We start from the raw sequence: 21,001 nt of genomic DNA on the forward strand, positions 1-21,001 counted from the left end.
TATCATTACTTATTTTTTTTGAACCTTTCGTAAGCTTTTCTTTTCTTCTTGACTAGATTAACACCAGCCTTTGTACACCATGGTTCCTGTACCCTACCATCCTTTCCCTGTCTCACTGGAAAGTACCTATGTAGAACTCCACGCAAATATCCCCTGAACATTTGCCACATTTCTTCCATACATTTCCCTGAGAATTTATGCTTCCAAGTTCCTGCCTGATAGCCTCATATTTCCCCTTACTCCAATTAAACACTTTCCTAACTTGTCTGTTCCTATCTCTCTCCAATGCTATGGTAAAGGAGATAGAATTGTGATCACTATCTTCAAAATACTCTCCCACTGAGAGACCTGACACCTGACCAGGTTCATTTCCCAATACCAGATCAAGTACAGTCTCCTCTCTTGTAGGCTTATCTACATACTGTGTCAGGAAACCTTCCTGAACACACCTAACAAACTCCACCCTATCTAGACCCCTTGCTCTAGGGAGATTCCAATCAATATTTGGGAAATTAAAATCTCCCACCACGACAACCCTGTTATTACAGGTTGACCTTCTATAATCCGGCACCATTGGGACCTGAGAAGTGCCGGATTAGTGAAAATGCCGAATTACAGAAGGATCACATTAAGCAATAGCTAGCCGCCTCATCATACCTTTAAAATAGCAAAGGATTCAAAGGTTCACTTAATGTCAGAGAAATGTATACAATAAACATCCTGAAATGCTTTCTCTTAGCAACCATCTACGAAAACAGAGGAGTGCCCCAAAGAATGAACGACAGTTAAATGTTAGAACCCCCAAGTTCCCCTCCCTCCTGCTCGTAAGCGGCAGCAAGCAACAATGCCCCCTCCCCACTGGCAAAAAATAAAGTGCACCCACTATCAGCACTCAAGCGTGAGCTAAATGATAGCAAAGTCACAGACTTGCAGTTACCCCAAAGACTACATTGCACTCGCAGCTACTGAGGAAATCCTCATTAGTTTCTTTTCCTCCGCGTAGTAATATGCTTAAATTCAGCGGGTCACCACGTCTGATCTGAGCTTGTAGGCAGAAGAGAATGGAGTGCCGGCCGGGTGTCGCCGGAGGGCAGTGCGCGACTGCCGGCGAGAAGGTGGACCGACCCAGCGCACACCAGCTCCCCCGCTGCTGGCGGGTGAGATGGGCAGGTGCCGGGCGGTTGCGCCTCACGCAAATGATATTAATAAATGCAGGAAAACAAGCAGGAATCGTCTATCTGTGCTTACAAGAGCGCGCCAACAAGTGAACAGATCTAGCGCAATCAAAACAACGAGCAGCAGATTGGTACAGTGGCCAGGAAAATTTGAAACTACAGTTGCGCGGAAAATTTGAAATCAGTGCGGATTATCGAAGGAACCGATTACAGGTAGTCGGATTAGTGAAGGTCAACCTGTATTACACCTTTCCAGAATCTGGCTCCCTATCTGCTCCTCGGTGTCCCTGTTACTATTGGGTGGTCTATAAAAAAAAAACACCCAGTAGAGTTATTGACCCCTTCCTATTCCAACTTGCACCCATAGACACTCTATAGACAATCCCTCCATGACTTCCTTCTTTTCTGCAGCCGTGACACTATCTTTGATCAACAGAGCCAATCCCCCTCCTCTTTTGCCTCCCTCCCTGTCCTTTCAGAAACATCTAAAGCCTGGCACTCGAAGTAACCATTCCTGTCCCTGAGCCATCCAAGTCGCTGCAATGGCCACAACATCATAGCTCCAAGTACTGATCCACACTCCAAGCTCATCCACTTTGTTCCTTGCATTAAAATAGACACATCTCAAACCAACCGTCTGAGTGCACCCCTTCTCTATCACCTGCCTATCCTCCCTCTGCAGTTTTGGTCTCCAAATTTGAGGAAGGACATTCTTGCTATTGAGGGAGTGCAGCATAGGTTCACGAGGTTAATTTCCGGGATGGCGGGACTGTCATATGTTGAAAGATTGGAGCGACTGGGCTTGTATACTCTGAAATTTAGAAGGATGAGAGGGGATCTGATTGAAACATATACCATTATTAAGGGATTGGACACGCTAGGGACAGGAAACATGTTCCCGATGTTGGGGGAGTCCAGAATTAGAGGCCACAGTTTAAGAATAAGGGGTAGGCCATTTAAAACGGAGTTGAGGAAAAACTTTTTCCACTCTGAGAGTTATAGGTCTGTGAAATGCTCTGCCTCAGAAGGCAGTGGAGGCCATTTCTCTGGATGCTTTCAAGAAAGAGTTAGATAGAGCTCTTGAAGATAGTGGAGTCAAGGGATATGAGGAGAAAACAGGAACTGGGTATTGATTGTGGATGATCAGCCATGATCACAGTGAATGGCGGTGTTGGCTTGAAGGGCCGAATGGCCCACTCCTGCACCTATTGTCTATTGTCTCTCACATAGTCTCCAAGCTTTCTCTATTTGAGAGCCAATCACCTCTTCTTCCTCCATCTCTTCAGTTCGGTTCCCATCCCCCAGCAATTCTAGTTTAAACTCTCCCCAATAGCCCCAATAATTTCTAATAATCTTTTGCCTCACAACCCTCCAGGGGATCTGAGGTTCTCTAATTCTTTCCATGACCACATTTTTGTCACACAATCACTGGCACCCACATCTTTAGCTACCAAAAGCCTTGCTAGAATCACCTCCATAAATGATGCAGCCTCTTAAGAAACTCCTAAAAATCCCACCTCTGACTAAACTTCAATATTAAATTCAGGATATCAGTGAAATACTGTACGCCATAAAATTTGTTGTCTTGCAGCAGCAGTAGAGTGCAAGACAAAAATATGATAAGTTAGTAAAATAAATAAATAGTGCAAAGAGGAATAATTATCAACTGGCCATACTTTGTTTTGTTAACTGCTGTGAAATTTTGCAATGTTTAAGGCACTATACAAATAGAAATACAGTCGACCTTCACTAATCTGACTACCTGTAATCCGGTTCCTTCGATAATCTGGCACTGATTATGCTTAATGTGACCCTTCTGTAATTTGGCATTTTCACAAATCCGGCACTCCTCAGGTCCCAATGGTGCCGGATTAGTGAAGGTCGACCTGTACTTATGTCATTGAGAACCTATTTTTATTCATTTACTTTGCTTGAATATTGCATCTCTCACAGGGCAGTACAAGCATAACGCTTTACAGCACCAGTAACCAGGATTCAATGCCCACTGCTGTCTGTAAGGAGTTTGCATATTGATACTGCGATCACATATGTTTTCTCTGGGTGCCCCGGTTTCCTTCCACATTCCAAAGATGTACGGGTGAAGTAACGTTAGCAAGTTGTGTGCATGCCATAATGGTGACAATTGGGGTTAACCCCAGCACATCCTCGGACTGCGTGGTCAATGGCACAAACAACGCATTTTACTGTATGCTATGTGACTACTGTGCTGATATTGCAAAATCATTCATATTGCAGTCAATGTGAGACCATTAGTTTTTAATACTTTTGTACATTCAATAGGTGCACAAATCTAGTTAAAGACTAATTACACAGGTTGAGGTAATAGTTCATAGCAAAGGTTGGTACTGCCCAGAATTTGACAACTTATCAGTTTGTTGAGTTGTGGAAATTTGAGCAAGGATGTACAAACCATGCTGTGAATTACACTTTTACAGGTCACATGATGAATTTTGTAAATTATTTCGACTTAAACATCGAGGTACCAAACTATGGGTTTCCACGGCCTTTTTTATGCCGTGGATTCCTATCATTAGCCAAGGCGTCTGTGGACCCCAGGTTGGGAACCCCTGATCTAAACCAAGTTACAAATCAGAACATGCAATGGTGTACAGGCCAACCCTACACTACAGCAATTCTGATAATGGAAATTTACTTTGTCAGAATTCAGAGACCATGACGAAAACAAATCTGAGATTGATTGATGGATTGAACCCTTGGACACTATCAGAATCAGGTTTATTTATCACCGGCATGTGACGTGAAATTTGGCAGCAGCAGTTCAATGCAATATATAATCTAACAGAGAGAAAAAGAAATAAAATAAAACATAATAAAAACAAGTAAATCAATTACATATATTGAATAGATTATTAAAAAATGTGCAAAAACAGTAATACTGTATATTAAAAAAGTGATGTAGTGTCCAAAGCTTCGAAGTCCATTTAGGAATTGGATGGCAGAGGGGAAGAAGCTGTTCCTGAATCGCTGAGTGTGTGCCTTCAGGCTTCTGTATCTCCTACCTGATGGTACCAGTGAGAAAAGTACATGCCCTGGGTGCTAGAGGTCTTTAATAATGGACACTGCCTTTCTGAGACAGCGCTTCCTAAAGATGTCCTGGGTACTTTGTAGGCTAGTGCCCAAGATGGAGCTGAGTAGATTTACAACTTCCTACAGCTTCTTTCGGTCCTGTGCAGTAGCCCCTCTGTACCAGACAGTGATGCAGCCTGTCAGAATGCTCTCCACAGTACAACTATGGATGTTTTTGAGTGTATTTGTTGACACGGCAAATTGCTTCAAACTCCTAATAAAGTATAGCGCTGTTTTGCCTTCTTTATGACTACATCAATATATTGGGACCAGGTTAGATCCTCAGAGATCTTGACACCCAGGAACGTGAAGCTGCTCACTCTCTCCACTTCTGATCCCTCTATGAGGATTGGTATGTGTTCCTTCGTCTTACACTTCCTGAAGTCCACAATCAGCTCTTTCGTCTTACTGACATTGAGTGCCAGGTTGTTGCTGTGGCACCAATCCACTAGTTGGCATATCTCACTCCTGTACGCCCTCTCATCACCACCTGAGATTCTACCAACAATGGTTGTACCGTCAGCAAATTTGTAGATGGTGTTTGAGCTATGCCTAGCTGCGCAGTCATGTGTATACAGAGAGTAGAGCAGTGGGCTAAGCACACACCCGAGGTGCGCCAGTGTTGATCGTCAGCGAAGAGGATATGTTATCACCAATCCGCACAGACTGTGGTCTACCAGTTGGGAAGTCGAGGATCCAATTACAGAGGGAAGTACAGAGGCCCAGGTTCTGCAACTTCTCAATTAGGATTGTGAGAATGATGGTATTAAATGCTGAGCTGTAGTCAATGAACAGCATCTTGACGTAGGTGTTTGTGTTGTCAAGGTGGTCTAAAGCTGTGTGAAGAGCCATAGAGATTGCGTCTACCTTTGGCCTACTGTGACGATAGGCAAATTGCAATGGGTCCAGATCCTTGCTGAGGCAGGAGTTCAGTCCAGTCATAACCAACCTCTGAAAGCATTTCATCACTGTTGATGTAAGTGCTACCGGGCGATAGCCGTTAAGGCAGGACACATTATTCTTCTTTGGCACTGGTATAATTGTTCCCTCTTTAATGCAAGTGGGAACTTCTGCCCATAGCAGTGAGAGGTTGAAAATGTCCTTGATAGTTGGTTAGTTAGTTGGTTGGCACAGGTTTTCAGAGCCATACCAGGTACTCCATTGGGACCTTCTGCCTTTAAAGAGAGTAAAACATTGGGCTCTGAGACAGAGATCAGAGGGTCATCAGGGATCTTCACAGCTGTAGATGTGTTCTCCCTTTCAAAGTGTGCATAGATGGTGTTGAGTTCATCTGGTAGTGAAGCATCGCTGCCATTCATACTATTGGGTTTCGCTTTGCAGGAAGTAATGTCTTGCAGTCTCTGCCAAAGTTATCGCCTCCAACCTCAATCAAAATTGTCCCTTCGCCCTTGAAATAGCCCTCCGCAAATCATACCTGGTTTTCTGGTACAGGCCTGGGTTGCCGGACTTGAATACCACAGATCTAGCCTTCAGCAGACGACATACCTCCTGGTTCATCCACAGCTTTTGGTTTGGGAATGTACAGTAAGTCTTTGTGGGCACACACTCATCCACACAGGTTTTAATGAAGTCGGTAACAACTGCAGCATACTCATCCAGATTCAAAGATGAATCCCTGAATACAGTCCAGTCCACCGATTCAAAGCAGTCCTGTCGGCACTCCTGTGCTTCCCTTGTCCAGATCTTCTTGGTCTTCACTGCTGGTGCTGCAGTCTTCAGAGTGTACTCAGAGAGTAGAAGTACAGCCAGGTGATCAGACTTCCCGAAGTGAGGGTGTGGAACAGCATGGTAGGCATTCTTGATGGTGGTGTAACAATGGTCCAGTGTGGTGTTTCCTCTGGTATTGCAAGTGATTTGTTGATGGTAATTGCTTAGTGATTTTTTCAGACTGGCCTTGTTAAAATCTCCCAAAACGACGGTGAAGGCATTAGGGTGCGCTGTTTCGTGCATGTTGATCCCATTGCTCAGATCATCTAATGCCTGCTTGACACTGGCCTGAAGTGGAATGTAAACCACTACCAGAATGACCCCAGAGAATTCCCATGGTAAGTTAAAAGGACGACACCTGACTGCTAAATATTCCAGGTCTGGTGAACAGAATTGGGACAGCACTGATATATTCGTGCAACAAGAAGAGTTGATCATGAGGCATACTCCTCCACCTTTGCTTTTCAGAGACTATCGATCTATCCTGACAGTGTATAGTAAATCCGTCGATCTGAATCGCTGCATCCGGTACGGAAGGGGTTAACCAAGATTCTGTGAAACAAAGGACACACATGGTCCTAATGTCCCTCTGATACAGCACCCTGGCTCATCGATTTTATTCACTAGGGACTGCAAGTTTGCCAGGAAGATCGTTGGTATAGGGAGTTTAAAATCCTGTTTCCTTAAACGCACTTGCAATCCTAATCTCCGCCCACGCTTTCTCCGAGGTTTTCTCTGTGGGCCCTTCTGACCACAGACTGTGTTGTTTCCATTAGTTTTAAGCAGCAATAGTTTGTTTAAATGCATTAAGACAACTTTGTTGACTGTACTGACCTTGGAAGCAGTTGTGCTTTTTAGCTATAACAAGCTGAAACGGGAATATTTAATCGTATTCATCGAGAGTACTGCTGCTACTCGAATCACGCCTAGGCACTTCACTTAAAAAAAAATAGTATTTCTGTTTTTCGCACGATTTTTAATCTATTCAATATGTATACTGTATAAAGTATACTGAATAAGATTTACTTATTATTATTAGTTTTTTTCTATATTATGTATTGCATTGAACTGCTGCTACTAAGTTAACAAATTTCACATCACATTCCAGTGATAATAAACCTGATTCTGATTGATTGAGGTACAGCACAGAATCGGCCCTTTGAGTCACACCGCCCAGCAATCCCCCCGATTTAACCCTAGCCAAATCACAGGACAATTTACAATGACCAATTATCCAACAAACCGGCACGTGTTTGGACTGTGGGAGAAAACTAGAACACCCGGAGGAAACCCATGTGGTCACAGGAAGAACATAGAAACTCCTTACAGGCAGTGCGGGATATGGAATGAAAATTTGCACTCGTTAATTTTTATTTTACTTTGAGCTCAAATTACTAGACACATGTACAGGTGACGTTGCCTTACATTATAGAAAATCACGATGACTTTCTGGGGTGCAGCCACCACCCTCTCAACCTTGTAATGTGGGTTCACCAGTATTTGTCACTGCAAGTATCACTACTGTACAAATTGAACAAAACAAAACACAAATTACTGAGAGACAGTTGTTCGACAAAATTTACTACAACATGCACTTGCACATTAAAATGTTGATATACAATTTTGCTATAAAAATTACATTGCAATTGCCATTTATAATTTCAGTATATACAAACTTGAGACATCAGGGTAGAATGCGTTCCCAGTCACCCGTGTTAAATCAAAGATCAACTACATTTTGCTATGTACATTTACATATATTAGGAATTTGCTGTGGAATTTGCAACTTGGGTAGTTACTATTTCACCACATTAGCTAAAGAGAAATGGTACCTTGGGCTATCCCCTCAAACAGCCCATAACATTCAGCTTTTTGACCTATAACCCACTTTATCTGAAGCTATGTTCACTTACGAATAAGAATACTCCATTGTGAGGCATAAATATTGGCTGTACCAGTAATATAACAGCCCAGTTGTTGCTGCATTGCCAAATGATTTTCAGATGCATTAAACCATAGAGTTTTAGGATATATTACTTCACTTCAGAAATAACTGGGTCTATAAAAGAAAATTATAAATATTATACAAACTGCTAGATGAACTACGTGTGGAATTTGGCAAAACTAGGTAACTATAACATTTTGCCCTGTTCAGTAAGCTATCACCACTATATGACCAAAAACAAATGATAAAACTTGATGCTGCAGCTTAAAAGGTTAAAATAACAAAGTGTGTGTCTTCCTTGAATAGAGCCAACAACATAATGCAGCATCAAGGGGCACAGTTCAATTCCTGCCACTGTACGTTTGCACCATCATTGTGTGGTTTTCCTGTGACTGCTTTGGTTTCCTCCCACATTCCAAAGTCACATAGCTTAGTAAAAGATCTATGTAGAAATTATTGAAATATGAATTTAAACATTAGCTTTGCATGTCAGATGTACATCGAAATATACAATGAAATACATCATTTGTGCCAATGCCAACAGTCTGAGGATGTACTGGGGCAGCCTGCAAACGACACCATGCTTCTGCTGCCAACAACAGCCAGAACTTGCCTCAAGGAATTCCAATTGTGTATAGAATGGGGCTTTTCAACTTCAAGAGTCTCAAGGTCAACAACAAGGTCAGTCAGCACCAACATTCTGGAGCTTCAGTATGAGGATGACAACTCCATTGTAGTATGCTGTAAAGAGGAGTTCCAATGTATCCTGAATGCATTTGCCAAGGCATATAGGGCCCTGGCTCTTATCTTGAATATAAAAAAAGACACAGGTCCTCTATCAGCCACCATCCAATCATCCATTTATCCAGCCTTCCATAAAAGTTAATGATAGCCACCCTTGAAAAGGTAACCCACTTTTTCTACCTTGACAGCATTCTCCCCTCAAAAGCAGACTCAGATCAATCACTTTTTAAGCAGCATAGGGATTTTATTATTAATGATAACATTCCAGCATCAAAAAAGACTTCCAATTCTAAATTTTAACAGATATTCTAACAATCAGAACTGGGGCACAGCAAGAACAATCTTAGAAGTGAACTTCAAATTCTTGTTCTTACAATCGTACTTGTCTTCAGCAACATAAATAATGAATTGGTCATCTAGTTTATAGAGGATTAGCCTACAGATGTGATAAGCCACTTACTGGTCTAATTATAGCAAAAACACACTCATAAAATATTACTTTTATATCAATTAAACATGACAAAGAATAAATTGTAAAAATAGGGAGCTTTATGGAGTTCCAACATCGCAACTGGAACTTCGTGTAACTGTACTGGCATCAATTCTCAAATATTGAATTAGATATGCTCCACTCATACTAAACTTGATATTGTGAATTATACTGCATATTCCTTAAATTGCTGGAATTGGAAAAGTATCAGCCCAAGATCTGATGAAAACTTTTTGACCCAAATGTTAGGTATTTCCCTCTGCATAGGATTTTCTGCTTATTTTCAATGGTTCATTTATTACTAAAGAATACAACTCTGAAATTCTTCTTCTCCAGATTTATAGCATTTTCTGAAAATTTGAACTCGATTATGGGAATAAGTTACACGTTTCATATAAAAGAGAGACACTTCTACTCATGCCATCAGTTCCCATTTCACCTACTACAAATAATAAAGCAACAGAAAACAGAAACCAAACCATTATTGATTATGAAATAGCTTGGACAATGCATACCCTTTGATATTAAAATATTCAATTAGAAACTCATTAATCATCAGCAAGATTATAGTTTCAAATAAAATCTAATGTTAATAATATGACCTGGTAGTTTTAGAATCAACATATTTGTTGCTTACCTTCATATTCCCTAATCGCCTTGTCCGGTCAACAACCAGAAGCTTTTTTATAAGATCTCTGAAACATAAAATAATAGTTACATGTAACATTATGTAGATAATAATGGAACATAAATATTACAAAATCTCAAGAATACAGTATTCAAAACCGACTAAGTAAATTAATTGAAACCCTCCAAAATACTTAGAAGTCGCACATAAAAAAGATTATGAGAGAAAACTGGCAGGAAACATAAAAACGGACTGTAAAAGCTTTTATAGATATGTAAAAAGGAAAAGACTGGTAAAGACAAATGTAGGTCCCTTGCAGACAGAAACAGGTGAATTGATTATGGGGAGCAAGGACATGGCAGACCAATTGAATAATTACTTTGGTTCTGTCTTCACTAAGGAGGACATAAATAATCTTCCAGATATAGTAGGGGACAGAGGGTCCAGTGAGATGGAGGAACTGAGCGAAATACATGTTAGTAGGGAAGTAGTGTTAGGTAAATTGCAGGGATTGAAGGCAGATAAATCCCCAGGGCCAGATGGTCTACATCCTAGAGTGCTTAAGGAAGTAGCCCAAGAAATAGTGGATGCATTAGTGATAATTTTTCAAAACTCGTTAGATTCTGGACTAGTTCCTGAGGATTGGAGGGTGGCTAATGTAACTCCACTTTTTAAAAAAGGAGGGAGAGAGAAACCGGGGAATTATAGACCGGTTAGCCTAACGTCGGTGGTGGGGAAACTGCTGGAGTCAGTTATCAAGGATGTGATAACAGCACATTTGGAAAGCGGTGAAATGATCGGACAAAGTCAGCATGGATTTGTGAAAGGAAAATCATGTCTGACGAATCTAATAGAATTTTTTGAGGATGTAACTAGTAGAGTGGATAGGGGAGAACCAGTGGATGTGGTATATTTGGATTTTCAAAAGGCTTTTGACAAGGTCCCACACAGGAGATTAGTGTGCAAACTTAAAGCACACGGTATTGGGGGTAAGGTATTGGTGTGGGTGGAGAATTGGTTAGCAGACAGGAAGCAAAGAGTGGGAATAAACGGAACCTTTTCAGAATGGCAGGCGGTGACTAGTGGGGTACCGTAAGGCTCAGTGCTGGGACCCCAGTTGTTTACAATATATATTAATGACTTGGATGAGGGAATTAAATGCAGCATCTCCAAGTTTGCGGATGACACGAAGCTGGGTGGCAGTGTTAGCTGTGAGGAGGATGCTAAGAGGATGCAGGGTGACTTGGATAGGTTGGGTGAGTGGGCAAATTCATGGCAGATGCAATTTAATGTGGATAAATGTGAAGTTATCCACTTTGGTGGCATAAATAGGAAAACAGATTATTATCTGAATGGTGGCCGATTAGGAAAAGGGGAGGTGCAACGAGTCCTGGGTGTCATTATACACCAGTCATTGAAAGTGGGCATGCAGGTACAGCAGGCAGTGAAAAAGGCGAATGGTATGCTGGCATTTATAGCGAGAGGATTCGAGTACAGGAGCAGGGAGGTACTACTGCAGTTGTACAAGGCCTTGGTGAGACCACACCTGGAGTATTGTGTGCAGTTTTGGTCCCCTAATCTGAGGAAAGACATCTTTGCCATAGAGGGAGTACAAAGAAGGTTCACCAGATTGATTCCTGGATGGCAGGACTTTCATATGAAGAAAGACTGGATGAACTGGGCTTGTACTCGTTGGAATTTAGAAGATTGAGGGGGGATCTGATTGAAACGTATAAGATTCTAAAGGGATTGGACAGGCTAGATGCAGCAAGATTGTTCCCAATGTTGGGGAAGTCCAGAACGAGGGGCCACAGTTTGAGGATAGAGGGGAAGCCTTTTAGGACCGAGATTAGGAAAAACTTCTTCACACAGAGAGTGGTGAATCTGTGGAATTCTCTGCCACAGGAAACAGTTGAGGCCAGTTCATTGGTTATATTTAAGAGGGAGTTAGATATGGCCCTTGTGGCTACGGGGGTCAGGGGGTATGGAGGAAAGGCTGGGGCGGGGTTCTGAGTTGGATGATCAGCCATGATCATAATAAATGGTGGTGCAAGCTCGAAGGGCCGAATGGCCTACTCCTGCACCTATTTTCTATGTTTCTATGTTTCTATATTGGTAATCACACTAATTTATGTAGCTTTACACAAACTGGACTGCCTAAAAGGTAAAAATAGTTCCATCTTTAATAAGTACCAGTAGGCTTTCAGTGACACTTTCCTTAATAAATATAATGCCAGTAGAAAGTAAAGAACTTTTACTAGTACCCAACTAATGGTGAGAAAACAACTTCATACCATTACTGACTCCGAGTTGGCTGTGGCAAAAACCAGTAAGATTCAGTGTTGATGAACTGCCCTCTTTACCACACATTAAAAATAGAATGAGACCTTTTATTATCCACCCGTTAACTTGTTACAAAATTATGTTGCATATATTGTCACTTACAAATCATCAGAATGTTCCCAAGTGCTTTACAGGAAATAAGTGCAAAACACCAAAATAAATGAAGGAAAATGTTTCTGCAGGAAAAGAATTACTGATTTATATTCATGGGAATTCTTCCAAACAGCAACGAAGTATTGATTTTGGTGAAGTTAGTTGATAAATGAGTATTCTTCCTGATAATGGGAAACAAAGCTCATATTCAGTTTTTAAAAAGTTGAATTAATATCTTTATGATTATTTTCTGAAGCTTAATCTGAAAAGATAGCACCTTTGACATGTCGCACTATAATGGCACTATCACAGAATGGACATAATTCTGCACCTAGCGATGAGTGGAATACAACAGCCCTGGAGTAAAAGTAGCAAGAATACTTTAGAAAGGGTAGGACAAGGGATCACAAAGCAATCCTCAGAGGGATCAGAAGTGAAGTAACCAAGCAATTCCAAGTTCCTGGGTGTCAAGATCTGAGGATCTAACCTAGTCCCAACACATCGATGCAGCTATAAAGGCAAGATAGCAGCTATATTTCATTAGGAGTTTGAGGAGATTTGGTTTGTTACCCAAGACACTCAAACTTCCACAAATGCACAATGGGCAGCATTCTGACAGGCTGCATCACTGTCTAGTGTGTGTGTTTTTGTGTGTGTGTGTGTGTGTGTGTGTGTGTGTGGGGGGGGGGGTGGGGTGGGAGGTGGCTACTGCAGAGGACTGAAAGCTACAGAACATTGTAAAATTAGTCAGCTCCATCTTAGGTACTAGCCTGCGTAGTATCCAAAACATGTTCAAGGAACAGTGAATCAAGTCGGTGTCCATCATTAATGACCCCCATCACCCAGGACATGCCCTCTTCTCATTCTTACCATCAGGCTTGTGTACCTCCTTCCTGAAGGCACACACTTAGCGATTCAGGAACAGCTTCTTCCCCTCTGCCATCCGATTCTTAAATTGAACTCATGGACACTACCTCACTTTTATTATATCTGCATTGTACCGCTGTCACTAAGTTAACAAATTTCACAACACATGCTGGTGATACTAATCCTGATTCTGATGGCATACTGGTTTATTAAACAACCTGAGGCCAAATAATTTATACTGATGAGTAATTCGAGTTAAACTTGTGTTCCTATACTGAACAACAATTAAACAAGTGAAATAATTTACAATAGCTGCAATCTCAAAATAAACACCAGAAGTCAGAACAATTGGAATATGCATAAGAACTGAAGAACTGGAAAACTGCTACTTGATAAAAAGCAGTACTTCTGAAAAACATTAGATATTAATTAATAATACATTGAAAAGTGCAGAGAGAAGGCAGGCAGGTAGCATCACTAGCCTTTTGTTATGACAGTATTTTTAGGTTTCTAATGTCGACTAAGGACGGTCATCATCTGGGACATTCCCACTTGTTACTACCATTGCAGTGCAGGCACAAGTGTCTGAAGGTCCTAATTGAGAAGTTGTAGAACCTGGGCCTCTGTACCTTCCTCTGTAATTGGATCCTCGACTTCCTAACCGGAAGACCACAGTCTGTGTGGATTGGTGATAACATCAACACTGGCGCACCTCAGGGGTGTGTGCTTAGCCCACTGCTCTACTCTCTATATACACATTACTGTGTGGCTAGGCATAGCTCAAACACCATCTACAAATTTGCTGGCGATACAACCATTGTTGGTAGAATCTCAGGTGGTGACGAGAGGGTGTACAGGAGTGAGATATGCCAACTAGAGGATTGATGCCGCAGCAACAACCTGGCACTCAACGTCAGTAAGATGAAAGAGCTGATTGTGGACTTCAGGAAGGGTAAGATGAAGGAACACATACCAATCCTCAGAGGGATCAGAAGTGGAGAGAGTGAGCAGCTTCAAGTTCCTGGGTTCAAGATCTCTGAGGATCTAACCTGGTCCCAACATATTGATGTAGTCATAAAGAAGGCAAGACAGTGGCTATACTTTATTAGGAGTTTGAAGTAATTTGGCATGTCAACAAATACGCTCAAAAACATCTATTGTTGTACCGTGGGGAGCATTCTGACAGGCTGCATCACTGTCTAGTATAGAGGGGCTACTGCACAGGGCCAAAAGAAGCTGTAGGAAGTTGTAAGTCTAGTCAGCTCCATCTTGGGCACTAGCCTACAAAGTACCCAGGACATCTTCAGGGAGCGGTGTCTCAGAAAGGCAGTGTCCATTATTGAAGACCTCCAGCACCCAGGGCATGTACTTTTCTCACTGTTATCATCAGGTAGGAGGTACAGAAGCCTGAAGGCACACACTCAGTGATTCAGGAACAGCTTCTTCCCTTCTGCCACCCGATTCCTAAAAGGACTTTGAAGCTTTGGACACTACTTCACTTTTTTAATATGCAGTATTTCTGTTTTTGCACATTTTTTAATAATCTATTCAATATATGTAATTGATTTACTTGTTTATTATGTTTTATTTTATTTATTATTACTTTTTCTCTCTCTGCTAGATTAGGTATTGCATTGAACTGCTGATGCTAAGTTAATAAATTTCACATCACATGCCGGTGACTTCTGATTCAGTGACTTAGGAATAGCTTCTTCCCCCTCCGTAATCAAACTTCCTAATGGTCTAAGAGCCTATGAATGCAACCTCAATTGTCTTTTTTTTACACTATTTGTTTCGTAGTTTATAGTAATTTTTAGGTCTTTATGCATGATATGAAATTTGTTCTTTTGCAGCAAACTAGATTCCGATTCCGGAGAGAAAGATGCCAAGAAAATTCACATAAAAAGGGGGACATAGAAAACAATGATACTTTACATATACAACATCTTTATATTATTACTTCTAATTATAACATTAAACATAAAAAGGCTGCTTTCCTAGAAATGTTTACAAAGGTGCTCTGTGTAGAACCACAAGGTATAAAGTAAAACTCCACAAGAAAAGGCATGTTGAGCAGAAAATGCAGAAGGTAAAAGTTGTTTGGTTATTGTAGCGACACTTATAGTTTTCAATAACTTCCATAAACAAATCATCCATAGTAAAACTTGTTTAATAAAATTGCAGTCATTTAAAAAAAAACTCTGCATTTGTACCATGACATGAAGATCCTATGAAATATCTATAGAACAACTCCAAAAAGGAAAAGACTACCTGGTTTCATTTCAATAACAACCTCAGACAATGTCCATAGTGCATGTATTTTACCACAGGAAAAATAGGGCACTACTACTTTACGACTGTTTTCTCTCTGCAACTGAACCAGTAAGAAAGCACACGTGCAATGCAAAAGGCACTTTCCAGTTATTACAAGCACAGAAATAATGAGAACTAAAGGGGATATACTATTAATTTCCCACAACTAACATTTCACAATATGGAAAGTAATTTTGCAATGCAACAAAGTTACAACTGCTATTTTAAAAATCTCTGCATAGTTTCAAATATAAAGACTGGCAAGTTGTATTCTTAATTATTATAAAAGCAGAAAATACATAGTTTGTACAAATTTTAAGAAACTGTGCACCACTGAGAAAGCACAATAAATAACACAATATAGCCAGTACTAACGAATCCTCAGAGGAGCTATACGCAAGTCAGACTGGCCATTTCAATACCTGAGAAAATTCAGTCATCTGTAAAACTTCCACAATCATGCAGTAGATTACTTCTGCATGAACAATTGCAAGCCACGAGGTCATGGCTTTTGTAAAATGTTGTTAAAACAGGCAGCAGTGCGACAGGTAAAATTAGTCATCACCTTGAATGTTGTCTGAGATATATACATAGCATGCAGATGTGCATAAAAAATGAGTAGCAAAAATTCTAACGTGATTCATTATACAAGCAGAGAGATAGAATTTTTATTTTTATTGAGAAAGTAAGTGTTTCTTGAATGTTTTGCAGGAGCACTAATATTAGTTTAAACAAGAGATGGCCTTTTTACTCTTCTACAACCATCTAGAAATGGATTGGCCTGTGTAAAGCTGTGTTAGTTGGTTTATGGCATTCTTCAGAAGCTTTGCCTTGAGAACATTTAAGAAGCTCATTAAAAAGATTTATAATAAACACTAATAAATATAATGAATATAATCCAACATAGTCATGCACGCTACTGGAGCTGCTAAATAATTTTACCATGTGGAAACAGACAGCAGATAGAAAAATTCTGCTTCTTTGAGGATGTAACAAAACACATCGATGAAGGTAGAGTGGTGGATGTAGTGTTTATGGATTTCAGTAAGGCATTTGATAAGGTTCCCCATGCAAGGCTCATTCAGAAAATAATGAGGTATGGGATCCAAGGAGACCTTGCTTTGTGGATCCACAATTGGCTTGCCCGCAAAAGGTAAAGGATGGCTGTGGACGGTTCGTATTCTGCATGGAGGTCGGTGACTAGTGGTGTTCCACAGGGATCTGTTCTGGGACCCCTCCTGTGATCTTTATAAATGACCTGGATGATGAAGTAGAAGGGTGGGATAGTAAGTTTGCTGATGACACAAAAGTTGGGGGTGTTATGGATAGTGTGGAGGGCTGTCAGAGGTTACAGTGGGACATCAATAGGATGCAGAACTGGGCTGAGAAGTGACAAATGGAGTTCAACCCAGTTATGTGTGAAGTGGTCATTTTGGTAGGTCAAATTTGAAGACAGAATATTAATGGTAAGACTCTTGGCAGTATGGAGGGTCAGCAAGATCTTGGGGGCCCATGTCCCTAGGACACAAAGCTGCTACGCAGGTTGACAGTGTTGTTAAGAAGGCATATGGTGTGTTAGCCTTCATCAACTGTGGAACATGGTTAATAAATAATTCAAGAGCCATGAGGTAATGTTACAGTTATACAAGACCCTAGTTATAGCCCACTTGGAGTACTGTGTTCAGTTCTGGTCACCTCACTACAGGAAGGATATGGATACTATAGAGAGAGTTCAGAGGACATTTACAAGGATGTTGCCTGGATTGGACAGCATGCCTTTGAGAATATATTGAGTGAACTTTTTCTTTTCTCCTTGGAGTGACAGAGGATGAAAGGTGACCTGATAGAGGTGTATAAGATGATGAGAGGCATTGATTGTGTGGATAGTCAGAGACTTTTTCCCAGGGCTGAAATAGCTTACAGAAGGGGGCATAGTTTTAAGGTGCTTGGAAGTAAGTATGTATCATGCTGTAAGGTTTCACTGCTGTGTAACATGCTGTAAGGTTTCACTGATAATGTAATGGTTTCTCTGTAGCAGCAATGTTCGGGTTATGACTTGTGAGTCTGAAGAGAGACTTTCACGGTCTTTTGCTGGGGAAAGATGAGGAGAAAAGACACGAATGGAGGAAGTTGGTAGACTGCCAGATGAAGTGGACTTGGAGCGAGGTCGATGGTGGACGAACGGTTTATCAGTGAGCTCCACATTGCGCAATACTGTTTCATAAGAATGGGCCCTTTCTTTTTTTTCCCCCCGTTTTCTTTACTAACCATATAGTCAAAGTAAGAATGATAAAGCTTAATCGTTTAATCATATATTGTGTACTGTTTGTTATTTCAGGGTACTGATTTGTTACCGGGGACACATCATGCAGTATCCACCGAAACGAAATTTCTTAAGTTTGGCCAGACCGGGGGTGATCATCCCCTACATTAAGCCGCTAGCCAAAGCAAAAGTTACAAGTACAAGAGGGATGTGAGAGGTAAGTTTTGCACACAGAGTGTGGTGGTTGCGTGGAATGCACTGCCAGCGACAGTGGTACTGGCGGAAAATAGAGTCTTTTAAGAGACTCTTTGATAGGTACATGGAGCTTAGAAAAATAGAGGGCTTTGCAGTAGGGAAATTCTAGGCAGTTTCTAGAGTAGGTTACATGGTCGGCACAACACTGTGGGCCGAAGGGCCTATAATGTGCTGCAGAATTCTATGTGTCTACTTTAACTTTGTTTACTGCATTACTTCTGCACTGAAATTGAAGTTATGTTCAAATTATAACCTTCAATATTCTTTATAAACTGCACCAATTAAAATACACAACTAAAATCAAATACATTGATCAGTCATAAATACCAGTCTTCCCATTGAAATGTGAATAAAGGAAACAAAAACTCTAGGACAGAGGAATTTGAACACAAGATTTAGAAAATTGCTACATGGAAGATATGTAAAATGGAACATCTTCAATCAAGTACTTGAACTGCCTTGAAAATCACCTCAGTGCTCTTCAACATTTATCTGACAGACATTAAATGTAAGATGAATCCTTTATTGCCTGGAGCAGCTCTGATTCAATATAAATGACAAACAAAATTAGACAAGGATTCAACTGCATTGTAAATGCCCATGGTTTAAAAGGAGCCAACAGGTTTCTAAATGGATCCATTAGGCAACAAACATTCCTAATTATCAGTACTATAATACATATTTCATTGCATAAAAAGTTATATTTCTACCATTTTGAAGTGTTTCTTCCAACCACAGACATAGCCATACTCTACTGTCAACATATTTTTACTAGTAAATGGAAATAATACAATTCATATCAACACACTTTCATGAGAGATAGCAACTGATAGCTGATCTTGCACTATGTATTTAGTTTGGATAGACCAAATTCTGCAACACATACAAAGTGCTGGAGGAACTCAGCAGGCCGGGCAGCTTCTATAGAAAAGAGTAAACCATCAACATTTTGGGCCGAGATCCTTCATCAAGACTGCTGCCTGGCGTGCTGAGTTTCTCCAGCATTTTATGTGCGTTGCTTGGACTTCCAGCATCCGCAGATTTTCTCATATTTGTCAATCTAACCCTGCATCCTACATAGCCCTTTGTGTTATCCATGTGGCTTACTAAGAGTTTCTCCAATATCTCTGATGTATCTGCCTGTACCAATACCTCTGGCAGCACTTTCCACACACCCAACACTACGTGCAAAAAACAACATCTCTGACAACCCTGCTATATTTTCCTTTTCATTTGAACTATCTACTAATCCCATTCTGAGCATTCAATTTAACAAAACACAAACTTTAAAATTCGGGTCATATTAGTTAGTACTGAGAGCAATAACCAGAATTAAGTTGGCACTGAATGAGTTAATCACAAACTGTTCAAATCAATCGGATTATGCAAATAGTAATCTTACTTAGAACAGTTATAACATTTGGACTAAAGGATTTAGTATTTGATATTATATTTCGAGTTATTGAAGGTGGCACCTCATAGCAGATTTCAAGCATTCTCCATCTCATTTGAAGGCTAGATATATCCCAAAGTTAACAAAATGGATGTACTACATATGAAGCACACCTACTTTACTCAGCAATTTTCTTCAAACAAGTAGCAAGAAGATTTTTTTTTATGAAACTATTCAGATTTCTGCCAAATTTGCCGTGTTTGGGATTTGCTATTACCTAGAACAGAATAGAGCCTGCCTAAACTTAATGAATTGCTTAGACCCACCCAAATGTACAAATTCCTGCAGAATTCAGTTTGATGATGCTTTACAACAATGGAAAATGGATTTTTCTGCAAGCTTTTGCATACTATTCTTTGGGTAATTCTCTCAACAAGATGATGTCATCTTCCAACTCATTGATCAGAGAAAAGTGAACCTACTCTGCAAGGAGATGCCTATAAATGGAGATATAATCACCATCTTAAACAATACAGGGACACCTGATCTAAATCACAGAGCCACAGAGCCAGAATGTTAAAGGGAAGAGGTGGAGAATAAGAATGAGAGAAAGCAATAACATGAGGTTGGAATCACTGAATTTTGTCTTGAATTTACTCAATGACTGAGCTACTATGGTATTTCTGGATCAAAATTCCAAAGCTTCACCAGAGACTGGGTGAAAAATAAACTTAACTTCATTTGTAACAAAGTTCAAAGTAAATTTCATTATCAAAGTGAAAAGATGTCACTATATATAACCCCGAGATTCATTTTCCTGTGTGCATGCTCAGCAAGTCTATAGAATAGTAACCTTAACAGGATCAGCTAGAGTGCAGAAGACAACAAACCATGCAAATCCAAATATAAATAAATAGCAATAAATAATGAAAACATGAGATACTGACATAATGAGATAAAAGAGTTCTTAAAGTAAGATCATGGGTTGTAGGAACATTTCAATAATGGGACAAGTGAATGCAGTTACAGATTTTCCCCGCCATCCGAAGGTAGAGCATTCCTATGAAATGGTTTGCAAGCCGGAATGTCGTAAAGTGAAGAAGCAATTACCATTTATTTATATGTGAAAAATTTGTGAGCATTCGCAGACCCAAAAAAATAACCTACCAAATCATGCCAAATAACACATAAACCCTAAAATAACAGTAACATCTAGTAAAAGCAGGAATGCTATGTTAAATACACAGCCTATATAAAGTAGAAATACTTTTCTACAATCATTGCTGCACTGTCCACTGTAGCGAAAATCTCACGCAAGCGCTCTCGGCAGAAACACTCTCTCCAGTAAGCTTTAAGCTATGAAGCTGCCAAATCATACCAAATAACACAAAAATACACAGCCTATATAAAGTAGAAATAATGTATGTACAGTGTAGTATCACTTACCGGAATCGGGAAGACAAGCGTCGAGCACACTGATGATGGGTGTGTTAGGCTGAGTCGTCGGAGGTTGGGGTGGTGCAGTGGTCCCCACCCTCCAGGCCGCGGACCAATACCGATCCGCGAAGCATGCAGGGATGCAGCGGTAGCCGGGACGCACCCAGCATATCTTTAAGAAAAAAGCCGAAATAAACAAGCTAATTAATTAGGTAACAC

The 21,001-nt window shown here is 40.4% G+C and overlaps 1 protein-coding gene across 2 annotated transcripts in view; it reads right to left on the reverse strand.

The window, feature by feature from the left end:
• Positions 1-21,001, reverse strand: part of prkx (protein kinase X-linked) — a 146,398-nt gene that overhangs the window by 19,960 nt on the left and 105,437 nt on the right. For both annotated transcript variants that reach the window (XM_063054611.1, XM_063054610.1), the window contains one exon: positions 9,828-9,885. In XM_063054611.1, the coding sequence (XP_062910681.1) occupies positions 9,828-9,885 (58 nt within the window). The remainder of the gene's footprint in view (positions 1-9,827; positions 9,886-21,001) is intronic.

The sequence above is a fragment of the Mobula hypostoma genome, chromosome 7 (genome assembly GCF_963921235.1).
Source record: "Mobula hypostoma chromosome 7, sMobHyp1.1, whole genome shotgun sequence".
Classification (NCBI taxonomy): domain Eukaryota; kingdom Metazoa; phylum Chordata; class Chondrichthyes; order Myliobatiformes; family Myliobatidae; genus Mobula; species Mobula hypostoma.